Source organism: Oculina patagonica, chromosome 14 (assembly GCF_052425735.1).
Source record: "Oculina patagonica isolate OP01 chromosome 14, crgOcupat, whole genome shotgun sequence".
NCBI lineage: Eukaryota > Metazoa > Cnidaria > Anthozoa > Scleractinia > Oculinidae > Oculina > Oculina patagonica.
In genome coordinates, this window is record NC_135771.1 from 9,953,687 (window position 1) to 9,966,167 (window position 12,481).

Here is a 12,481-nt window from a genome sequence, read left to right on the forward strand (position 1 = left end):
AGCATTGGGTCATATCGTTCATGGTTTATGCCCTTCACACGGTCAACGTTTCTACAATTAGGTGTATAAGCTAAAGATAATTTATTAAAATTATGTAAAACGCATGACTGGCATTGTGAAAATTCAGCAACTGTATGCTGTATTTAATATAATGTAATAATAAATGTAATGGAGAATAGTATTTGTTCAAATCTTTCTTTAACTAATAGTTCGAAACAAAAATGGAAATAAAATATCTTTTACATGCGTACTGTTTTTGCAATCTCGGTTAACATTTTTTTATCATGCACTTAACTAAAAACACATTTTTCGAAAACAATACTCATAATTAATAAGTAATGTATGATTGTATTCCAAACCATTCGTACATGAGATTTTGCATATTTTGGCCGATAAAGGACTACACTTTTCGGCTGTGTTTGTATAGAGGTATCAGCTAGGTCCCGAAATTGAAATATTCGCTTCTATAAATTAAAGTCATTTTTCAACCTTCGTTCGATGCCGATCAATAGTGGTCGTTATAGCCTTGATTTCGCATTTCCAGATAAATCGAGGGAAAACTTGCTACTTTCTTAGAAAACTAGAAACGTTTATGAACAAAAAATATAAAAATTATTAGTATTTGATGCGAATGAAATATTTTACAGTGGCTCGAAAAATGTCAATTTTTCCAATTTTCCAGACGTTGCGGCAGGCCCGATGGGGCAAAATATTTAATGGCTCCTAACGAAGCCAGAAAATCATTTTTAAACAAACCAAATCTGTTGAAGTTCTAGCATTGGTAAAATCTTTGAGTTGCCAGAGTTTCAAGCAAAACTATTTTTGACGCGAATTTGAGTGGGCAGTTTTAAGAAAGACAGCCTCTGAAAGGGATTCCTTTCTGCATGTTAGTGTAAATCCTTCGCAAAATCATCCAACGTTACTGCCAAGATAGTTGCTTAAACGACATTATGGAGGAAAAGTTAACATTTAATGTTAGATTTCCATTCCATGTTACATCACGGGGGGGAGCGGAACTCCTGTATGAAGGGGACTGGGATGCTCGTCGGAAAATTTAATAAAACCGCTGTTAGTGGCTGAAGCCTTCATTTACCCTAGACCGCCAACACAAACGATCGCAATTTTTGCTTTTTCATATACAGCCCTTAATGAGACCTTGACACCGAAATAACAACTCTGCCTGAACACCCTAAATGGGACAAAAATCCGAAATTTACTTTCCTGAGTGAAACAGCAAGCATCCCCGTACCTTTCGTACCGGAGTTCCTATCCCCTTCCGGCGTCCTCAGCTAGCTGAAATATGATCTATACTTGTACCTTAACGCTATATTTCTCTCTCCCTCATGTTCAAAATGTGAGTAAGGCACAATAGGATGGCGTGTTGTGTTCATACAATAAGTAGTCGTTTTGAAGTAATACTCCGTCGTTGAAGTGCTTTTTAATTTTTTAAACAAGGTGCGTTTTTGGTAAGCAATGGGTGCCCTGTTTTGAATTTCTTCGACAAAGGCACGAACTTGAGCATCATAATTTTCCTGTATCCTGGGGTAGGCACGATGTTGACCATTGTACACTGTAATAGGTACATATAAAAGCGCTTGTCCTCGGAATTTCAGCTCTATCGAACATATCACATGTAACTGAGAAGTCCACCAGCTCTCCTTGTCGTATTGAGTGGGATAAGGTAAAATGTGGTCGATGGCTTTATGGTGAAAAGCATTAAAGATAGCATCAATCCACATTACAGGAACGACCATTGATGTTTCCTTAATGCCACATAGCATTCGCCGTCTTTCAAGAATGAATCTGACGTTTTGACGGTTATCACCATATTCTGTAAGTCCAACTGCTGGTTCGTTATCCAGAAGCCATCGTTCAAAGGCTCTAAATGGAGTCACCATTCTCATTTTTTGAGGAGTAAATGAGTTGAATCCAAGATCAACATCGTCATCTAAGAAGATGTAATAATGGTAGCTACGCATTCTCTCTCTTGCAACAAAGTAAAGAATATTCCTTCCCGATGTCCAAGTGCTTTCTCTGACAAATATATAAGAAATGTGCGATCGCTTTTTTTCCTGACATTCTTTTCTGTAGCTTAGTACTATGACATCGCAGTTGCAAGTCTTGTTGTCTCCAATCCCTCTGGAAGAAGACAATTTTGCAGGGAGACATTGCTCGGTTTGAGTGAGATAAATGAATGGCTTTGAAGTTGTCTGCTCAGAGTTAACTCTGGTCTGCTCTGTCGTTTTTACTGTAGTATTCGTTTCGGCTCGACGGAACTGAACTTGTTTTTGTACAACTCTTGGAGTAACTATAAGAAAAAGAAGAATGTACGTGAATGTACGTGAATGTGAGGCTTAGGATGTATAATAAATGTTATTCAAATGTAGACACCATTAATGCAATGTCTATACAACCGGACACAATGTGATATTTTATTTTATCAGTCTTACCTAATATTGCGTGCCATGCCAATATAGCTTTTATAAACACATTCCTAAAGTATGCACATGCGAAATCTTCATGTTTGCATTAAAAGAACAGCGAAACCCTAGTGTATGTACAGACTAATGCTATGATCTTCAACCATTAGGGCTTAAAGTTTGCTTAACCGTAACGGAGTCTTAAGAGCGGAATTCTCTATCTTTTTAGAATTTTCGGACAAAAAGGTTAAAATCGAATTTTTTTTTATTACGCCAAAAAGACCCTTTGGGTGAACTATTTTTGAAAATATTATGTAAAACTTCCAGCGAGTTTTATTTTTTGAGAAAACGAGGAAAGTTTGTAATTCGAGCTCATGCTGTCTGAACGCCGAGGAAAACTAATTAATTGACAGCAATTTCGTGGCATTTTCGATGCGCTCGTTCTCAACTTCAGAAACTTGCCTTGAGTTCATTTTTACATGAGTATTTAACCATCCCTAGGTCTTCCTTTTAAACAGAAAATCTTCCTGAAATATGTAATTGTTGACACATTTTTACCGCGTTAAAAATTCTATCGATCGCAATTTAATTTACATACCGAATTTGACCTAACTTCAGAGGGCTAGAACACCAAGGGTATACGCTTCTATCGGTAAAACATGGGTTCTTTGGAAAGCCCTATTCTTCCTTCTTATCATATCCAAAGCGTTAGTTTGGCCCGTAAAAAGTGAGTGCGCTAGCACGAAAAATATACAGGCATTTTTGACATGTTTCCGCCATAATTTCCATTCTGCAGTCAACCGGGTATTAAATGTCGAACTAAATTGTTAAAACGAATTAAATTTGGTCTTATGCTTCGCCGTTATCAGTTTCAATGAGTTTAATTTTTTGCTACAAAACTACAATATCTCAATTTTTAACAGAAAGGAACAGTTTTAATAAAAATAAATAAATAAAGCAACAAACAAGACATGCTCACCTTCATTGTGCCGCCGTTAATTTATGCGAGGGAAGAGAATTGTCGCTGTATGTTGTTTTCATTTCCACTGAAGCGTTTCCTTCCACTTCTCAGTTTTTAAATATAAGAATACCCTTTTTACGCATATACATCTCAATTTAGACGACATTCCTGACATTTAGCAAGAAATCTTATCCACCAAAACGGCAAATTCCTGAAATTCGTGCTATGTGCTGTTTGACCCTATACTCGTCACGCAAGAGAATTTATTGATATCATATTTCCAACACAAGTTGACGTGACGTAGGGACGGACCATTGAAATATCCGGTGGGGTGTTGACTTTTTCCAAAAAAACTGTTTCAAGGAAAAAGGGATGTGACATAGTGCATAATTAAAAAAATAAGGTAAAGATAGAACCAAAACGAGAAGTAGTTGTCATCTTTTAAAGGAGGAGTTTTATTTTTTAATTTTTTTTTTTGGGGGGGGGGGGGGTGGAGGGGTCGTATTAAACATTTGGATTTTGTGGGGGAACAGGGGAAGACGTTCTGATAAAGAAAGGGACAATATATATAACAGGCATAATCAAATCCCTCCCCTTTAACCCCATCGGCAAACTAAACGGTCCCAGGAGCCCCCAAATGTCGCTGCAATGCTTGTGCCCTAGAATAAAATCCTCCAGACAAGTAGGCCAAAAATGTTTGCCCCCACCCTCCTCGCAAATTCGCAAATTTCAGCCTTGATATTCTTATTAACTAGATTCTTATAAATAAAAACAGTGTCAAAAATAAACCACTGAATGCAATGGTCACACATCTCCACGGCCCGGCCAAGACCTGTACGCATGCGCACAGCCTATTACCCGTGGAGTGGCAGCCATGGTGTTTCGTCCTTATAAGGACTCATCAGCATGGCATAGCCAGGAAGGGTCTCACATAAGATCATAGACCCCGCCGTTTACTCCAGAGGCGAACCCGAAGGTTGCTTTAAACCCCAGCTCCATATGGGAGCTGTGGCTGGGACTGTAGAACAGTCTCGGCAATGCGTAAGGAGATGTGGATCCACTAAATTAATAGGGATGCATGTGTGACGACATAAAAATGTCAAAAATAAACCACTGAATGCAATGGTCACACGACACATCTCCACGTCCATCTCTTATGTGAGACCCTTCCTGGCTATGCCATGCTGATGAGTCCTTACAAGGACGAAACAGCTGTCCATGGCTGCCACTCCACGGGTAATAGGCTGTACGCATGCGTACAGGTCTTGGCCGGGCCGTGGAGATGTGTCGTGTGACCATTACATTCAGTGGTTTATTTGTATTTTGATCTATTTATACTTCTTACAGGTCTGAAGAAATTTTGTCCGAATATTATGGAAAGATCCAGTATCCGTACACATTAAAAACATTAATTTAGGGTGGTTACACCTCGTATTTGTACGTCAGATCATGATGTTCCCTATTTTTGTATTACCGTATTTTCTCAATTAAGCAGCCCCGGCGATTATTTCGAACTTGGATTGGTGGACCCGGCGTTTATTTGAAGTCGGGGTTTAATCCGGGCCGGCGTTTATTAATGGAAGGCAAATTTCTGTCAAATTTTCAGATTGATTTGTTTTTGTCGATCTCCGAAACCAAGGGGCAGTTTTACAAAGCAAGGCGATTTTGCTCTTCGTTTTGCCCCGAAAAACTTTTCCTGGCCATCTAAGTTTTACAGTTTCCCAAAGGTACCTTATTGCGGATTGAACACGTTTATGTTGCAACTTGCAACCATGATTTATGACAAAAGTAACATAAACGGTATTTTAACTACACAAAAGAGCATGAAGTAAAGGTTATGGATACAAAGTTTTAAGTTCATAAACGCCTCGAACTGAGGGTTTCTCGTGATTTCAACGCCTGTAAGCACTAAAACAAGAACGAAAATGCGTCAGTAAGAAAGACGGGAATGCGAAAACTGCCAGGTGAATAAGGTTATATTTTGTTGTACAACGTCCATCCTAGCTATGTTACGCCAGCGTTAATTGAAAATTCCAAAGTAGCATACCGTACTAGTGCCATTCATAGCAACGAACGAACGCCCCCGGCGTTTATTAAAAAATAAGCAATTTTGACCCGGCTTTTATACGACAGGGTCGTAACCAGGTATATTTTTTCATCGCTGATCCCAAATTTTAGCTATAAATTTTGATTCCTGATCCCCAAAATGTGGCAACATTTGATCCCTGATTCCATTCTGATCCCATCTGATTGGCTGATCCGGATCCCATGACTTGTGACCCGGGATCCCGAGGCTGTGATCCCGATCCCAAGGCTGTGATCCCTGATCCCATATACCTGGTTACGAGCCTGATACGAGGCCGGCGTTTAATCGAGGTCCGGCGTTTAATCGAAAAAATACGGTAATTTAAACCATGCGGCGGCTGAAATTTTATCCGCCAAACGTAAACCGGACGACCATTGCTAATTTCTTTTGCTTGTAGCTGACCAAGAACACTGGTGAACACTTTGGGAGTAGCACGAAAAAATGCGATTAACGAGAATTTTTTTGCGCTGCTCCAAAACTAATACCTGAACTATAAACCGACTGCCTGAAGCTATATCAAGCCCGCGTGATCAGGCTACGGCTTGTTTGGCGGACAAAATTTCACCAAGTCTGTAAGAAGAACAGTGGACGTCAATATCTATCACATATAGCAAATAGATTAATTTAATAATTTTCCGGTAAGTTGCACCTTTCGTGACGCCTTAACTATAGTAAAAATAGCCCCCAGTGTACATTGTGGTCACGCGGACGCAGAGTTTTACCTGTTTGTGACCTATTAGTGACCATTAGCTGGAAGGGGGTTAGTGGGCCTACTTGTCTGCAGGATTATATTCCAGGGCACAAGCATTGCATGACGTTCAGTTTTTGCCTAAATATACAGGCCTTTTTCGTAACGCATGTAAGATTTTATACGCAAGAATTATTATAAATATCATAACTGAAATTCATTTCTCTGGTCAGTTGTTTTCTGTATTAAGCGACATTTGGGGGCTCCTGGGACCATTCAGTTTGAATGGGGTTGAGTGGGAGGGATTTGATTATGCCTGTTGAATGTATCTCCCCTCTCTTTATCAGAACGTTTTTTTCCCTGTTCACCCCACAAAATCCAAAATTTCTAATACGAAACCTTCTCCCACCCCCAAACTCCTCCGCTAAAAGATGACAACTACTTCTCGTTTTGGTTCTTTCTTTGTATTATTTGTTTTTTCAACAACGCACTATGTCACATCCCTTTTTTCTTGAAACAGTTTTTTTTTTGGAAAAAGTCAACACCCCACCGGATATTTCAATGGTCCGTCCCTACGTCACGTCAACTTGTGTTGGAAATATGATATCAATAAATTCTCTTGCGTGACGAGTATAGTCAAACAGCACATAGCACGAATTTCAGGAATTTGCCGTTTTGGTGGATAAGATTTCTTGCTAAATGTCAGGAATGTCGTCTAAATTGAGATGTATATGCGTAAAAAGGGTATTCTTATATTTAAAAACTGAGAAGTGGAAGGAAACGCTTCAGTGGAAATGAAAACAACATACAGCGACAATTCTCTTCCCTCGCATAAATTAACGGCGGCACAATGAAGGTGAGCATGTCTTGTTTGTTGCTTTATTTATTTATTTTTATTAAAACTGTTCCTTTCTGTTAAAAATTGAGATATTGTAGTTTTGTAGCAAAAAATTAAACTCATTGAAACTGATAACGGCGAAGCATAAGACCAAATTTAATTCGTTTTAACAATTTAGTTCGACATTTAATACCCGGTTGACTGCAGAATGGAAATTATGGCGGAAACATGTCAAAAATGCCTGTATATTTTTCGTGCTAGCGCACTCACTTTTTACGGGCCAAACTAACGCTTTGGATATGATAAGAAGGAAGAATAGGGCTTTCCAAAGAACCCATGTTTTACCGATAGAAGCGTATACCCTTGGTGTTCTAGCCCTCTGAAGTTAGGTCAAATTCGGTATGTAAATTAAATTGCGATCGATAGAATTTTTAACGCGGTAAAAATGTGTCAACAATTACATATTTCAGGAAGATTTTCTGTTTAAAAGGAAGACCTAGGGATGGTTAAATACTCATGTAAAAATGAACTCAAGGCAAGTTTCTGAAGTTGAGAACGAGCGCATCGAAAATGCCACGAAATTGCTGTCAATTAATTAGTTTTCCTCGGCGTTCAGACAGCATGAGTTCGAATTACAAACTTTCCTCGTTTTCTCAAAAAATAAAACTCGCTGGAAGTTTTACATAATATTTTCAAAAATAGTTCACCCAAAGGGTCTTTTTGGCGTAATAAAAAAAAATTCGATTTTAACCTTTTTGTCCGAAAATTCTAAAAAGATAGAGAATTCCGCTCTTAAACCGTTTGCTTTACAGTTTCGAATACGACCTGTAATTAGCTATACTGAGTAGCTTTGTTTAAAAAATACTCTACGTAAACCTTGAAGAGAAGCCTTCTTCGGAAAGAAACGAAGTATTACGTTTTGAAAGCGACTAGTGTTACCCGGGGTATCTAATCGAATGTTATAGGCAATCGAACCCAGTCGAACCACCAATCGTTCAGTTGGGTTCGGTAATCGAACATAGTTGAACTCGCAATGAAATTTTGTCAATCGAGCACAACTGATTACCGAACTACCAGGCGATGAATTTCGAACAAAATCGCATCGGATTAAGTTCAATTGCGTTCAATGTTGATCGATTGATTCGATAATCGGACTCACAACAAATAAGATATTCGATTTTGTTCGATTAGACTGATACCCTTGGAGTGTTACTAGAAAATTCTTAAAAAGTCTTACCTTCTCTGAAATTCGTTTCTGTTGTTTCAGACCCGGCTCTGAAGGTGGTGTACAACATCAATATCAGGGCAAGACTAAAAATCAACAGAAAAATAAAATTCCTTCTTGTGCCACAAATCATTCGCAGACTAACTCCTGTTGAAGAAATCATTTGATGGTTGTTTGGATTTTGAGGTAGCATCAGCCAATGCGTTTGGACTGCACCAATGTTAAAAGGCGCAGTTAAGGATGAATTTATAGCGTGTTAGCCATTAGTAACTGCTGCATGCAATATGAGAGAAGCAAGACATTATTTGAACACATGGGTACAGGCAAATAATGTGTTCTGATGGTGTAATATTGCCGGGTCACTGAATAGATAATAATCTGACATCCCTAATATCTGATCTTACTACAAAACTTATTACCTTAAGGTAATTGTTAGCGGCTACTAATTTTAGCGATTTTAGCGAGTTGGGCAAAAATCGCTAAATTAAGTGCTCGCTAAAATTTGTCTCGGTCAAATTTAATACTCATTAGATTTAAATACACCCATCCCACCCCAAAGGGAAACAAAATTAAGCATAGTCGATTAAAAAAAAATCTTTTAAAATAGACGCCGGTAACTTTGTTCTTTCTGGCAATGTAAATATTCGTTCAATTTCAAGTGAGTTTGTTTTTTAATGAACCTTTATTTCCATCTTTGCTATATGTTAATTAATCAAAGTCTCTTCGAGATACCGACTTTTTTTGCATGAAGTATGAGTCGAAGGTTTATCCTGTGCATTGTTCTTCGAACTTATCATTACGGTTGCTTTGTAGTTTAGTTTAACAATTTCCTATCTTCGCGGAGGAAATGCAGCCATATAATTTTGTCAAAAATGGCTCGTCCGCGCCGGGTATTTATACACATATTCCTCAACATTACACAAATAAACAGTGCAAATTTCACCGAGATCTGACAATTCTATACTTTAAAATTGCAAGGACCTTTCGAGGCAGTCGATTACGGCAGCGAAATTAGCAAATGAAACAGCAAAATATGCGTTCGACGCTTTGTTTTTGTGACGCCATATTTGAATTGTTATAGTTAGACCGCTGTTCAATGTGTTCAAGGCCGTACCGTTACGATTGCTCTACGAAAGAACACGAAAAAAATACGGATATTTCCGACTACTGTCGGAGAAAACATTGCGTAAACAAATCGATACACTCAAGCTGCGTTTTTTCTGACTCGTCCCCAGTCGTCTTCATATAGCACGCGGCAATCTCTCCCTCCGCTGTATATTTGCCGCGTGCTGTATGAAGACGACTGGGGACGAGTCAGGCGTTTTTTCGCTCCCCGCCCCCACCCTCTTGCTTCTTCTGTTTTGTGCTGGCGTCCAGGTCTCTCGCCGTTCTCACCGAGCGCTCATCGATCGAAAAACACGAAAAATAGAGGGCTGTGGACAGTCTATGCGAGGGTCGGATATCAAGACAGCTTCTTCGTGGGCTTAAGAAGGATTAAACAAAAGCCATATATACAGTGAATGCTATCGAATTATATTTGAAGATGAAATACGAAGGAATTTTGCTGTCTTTGACTGGAATTCCACTCGAACTGCGTAGATACGATCGCATGTTGTAAAGCCGATTCATGCAACATTGCTGTCAACGCGAGGTCACGTCCCTAACGACCTAGGCTGATGACGAAATAGAATGGGCGCTTGTAGCGACCAAATTTGACCTAAAAAAGAAGCCTTAAAAGAAGCCCCCATCTCTTGCATTTGTTTTAACTTCAATAATATCTTTGAAAAGAGCAAGTTTTTTGGTATGGTTTATTTTTGACGTTTGTAATTTTTAAACGATGTAAGTGCTAGTGGCTATTTATTCGTGTTTTAGTTACGCAATCCATTGTTTGTGCGACGCTTTTTATAGATCGCCTTTCAGACACACGTGCGTTGAGATAAGAAAGCTGACATGTCACTTTAAACATTGTTATATAACGTTTGTAAATGTGACAAGTCACGTTTTTTCCACGAGATCGCGTGATCACCCACAGCGGAAAGTAATCCCTTGAGAAATTAAAATATTCCCTTGAGAAATTAAAAAAGTCCCTTGAGAGTAGACAAGAATGTTCCAAATTTTGCCCCACGTAACTGCTATTCTCCTATTTTCGCTTGTAAACAAGCAAAAAAAGTCGCAAAAACTGGTTTGCACGATATCACTAACTTTTTAAATTTTTCGGAAAATCGCTAAATTAAATAGTCGCTAAATCTTGCTCTGAAAAAATCGCTAAAATTAGTAGTCGCTAAAAATAGTAACCTTAAGGTATTCGAGTAAGACCCAATTTGAAGATATAACGAAAACACGCAAAATTAAGTATTTAGTATTTATTTATTTCAGTATTTAGTCAGGACTCTGTTTAAACTAGCTTGTATAAAGCTAAACCAGATGCTCCTGTATAAATAAACAAAAAATAAATAAAGGGTAGACTGTAATTAAAATCACATCCCTCGCATTATAAAACTACTTCGCAACTGGAAGAAAATTAAACATCCGCGCGTATTATCTGTCAAAACATTTTTTCTAAATCAGGAGGTTACTTTCAAATTGAAGAAAATCTCAAAATAATAGTTAAACAACGTAGAAAAACAGCAATGGAGAAATTAAAAGCCGAAAATAAACAAGTATGGTTCTGACTGACCAAGATTAAGACAGATTTCAAATGACAAACTTGAAAAAAATTACCATTTTTTTAAGATGCGTTGTCCAGAACGTAGCTCATTTAAAATACGAGTGACATGATTTCAAATGCGATTAAACTGCGTGATACAAGTAACGTATTATGCGTGTTTTTGGTGACCTTTTATGGTCAAAGGCGTTGTATTCGAATAACAAATAATGTGATATATTAGTGGTAGCAGATTCCTTTTTACAACGTTAAAACCATTCATTTATCTCATCTCACTCTAACAGAACAATGCCTCCCTGTAAAGTTACCTTCTTCCAGAGGGATTGGAGACAATAAAACTTGCAACTGCGATGTTATAGTACTAAGCTACAAAACAAAATGCCAAGAAGAAAAGCCATCACACATCTCCTATATATTTTTCACAGAAAGCACTTGGACCTCAGGACGGAATATTCTTTACTTTGTTGCAAGGGAGAGAATGCGTGGCTACCATTATTATATCTTTTTAGATGATGATGTTGATCTCAGATTCAACTTATTTACTCTTCGAAAATTTAAGAATTTGACTCCATTTAGAGCCTTTGAGCGATGGCTTTTGGATAACGAGCCAGCAGTTGGTTTTGCTGACTATACAACTTGCCGTCATAACGTCAACCTCATTTTTAAAGACGGCGAGTACTGTGTGGCATTGTTGAAACATCAATGGTCGTTTCAGTAATGTGGTTTGATGCTATATTTAATGCTTTTCACCGTAAAGCCATCGACCACATTTTACCTTATCCTACTCAATACGACAAGGAGAGCTGGCAGACTTCACAGTTACATGTTATGTGTTCAGCAGAGCTGATCTTCCGTGGCCAAGCCCTGTTGTGTGTACCTATTACCGTGCGCAATGGACAACATCGTCCCTACCCGAGGGGCAAAGAAAACCTTTATGCACGAGTGCCTGTTATTGTCAAAGAAATTCAAAACAGGGCTTCTATAGTTTACCAGAATCGTACATTTTTTAATAAGTTTAAAAGCAATCTTATAAGAAAGTATTACCTAGAGAAAACGACTACTTACTGTACGGACACAACACGTCGTCATACCATTGTGCCATACTCACATTTTGAACGCAAGAGACAAAGACGTTAGTATAGATTTTTTATATATAGCGAGGATTTTGGGCAATAAAGTTTGCAAATATATTTCTACCTACCCTCTATATTCAGAAAGAAAAAGGAACGCGATGTGTTTAATGAAATAAAGTTTTTCCAGAAGATTTTATGGGCAGTTATTTTTCTTATTTGATTAAAAGTGATTTCGCTTTCGGAAAGTATCATGCGTAAAGTCCCACAGTGAAGAGCAAACAAAAATTGCCGGTATTTCAAGAAAAGTCGTAAGGTTTATGTGCCGTAAAAATTGATCTTTGATTTTCAGCGGATAAATAGTACCAGATTTAATGCTTTTTACTTGGACTGGCAACTAAGCCATTGTGTTAAACAACCAAAAAATTTTATTGATGCTTAGCTTAACTGAAACTATTTGAAAAATATTATTTTAGAGTCATAGACCGCAGACTGATGTGAAGGACCTTTCGTTACACCTGTACTGTA

The 12,481-nt window shown here is 38.1% G+C and overlaps 1 protein-coding gene and 1 pseudogene across 1 annotated transcript; one reads left to right on the plus strand and one right to left on the minus strand.

Annotated features, from left to right (window-relative positions):
• Window positions 1-155: 155 nt before the first annotated feature.
• LOC144639181 (uncharacterized) lies at window positions 156-8,489 on the minus strand. The gene is made up of 2 exons (XM_078498454.1): window positions 8,231-8,489; window positions 156-2,308 (listed from the first exon to the last, which is right to left on the minus strand). Exons 1-2 carry the CDS (start codon window positions 8,409-8,411, stop codon window positions 1,290-1,292), a joined length of 1,200 nt encoding a protein of 399 aa, XP_078354580.1. The 5' UTR covers window positions 8,412-8,489; the 3' UTR covers window positions 156-1,289.
• Window positions 8,490-10,848: 2,359 nt separating this feature from the next.
• Window positions 10,849-12,020, plus strand: LOC144638948 (uncharacterized; annotated as a pseudogene).
• Window positions 12,021-12,481: the final 461 nt, after the last annotated feature.

Coding starts and splice junctions, on each gene's coding strand:
- LOC144639181 (XM_078498454.1), bottom strand. CDS start 8,411: ATGCTACCTCAAAATCCAAACAACCATCAAATGATTTCTTCAACAGGA. Junction 2,309..8,230: donor AGAAACGAATTTCAGAGAAG/GTAAGACTTTTT, acceptor TTTTTCTTATAG/TTACTCCAAGAGTTGTACAA.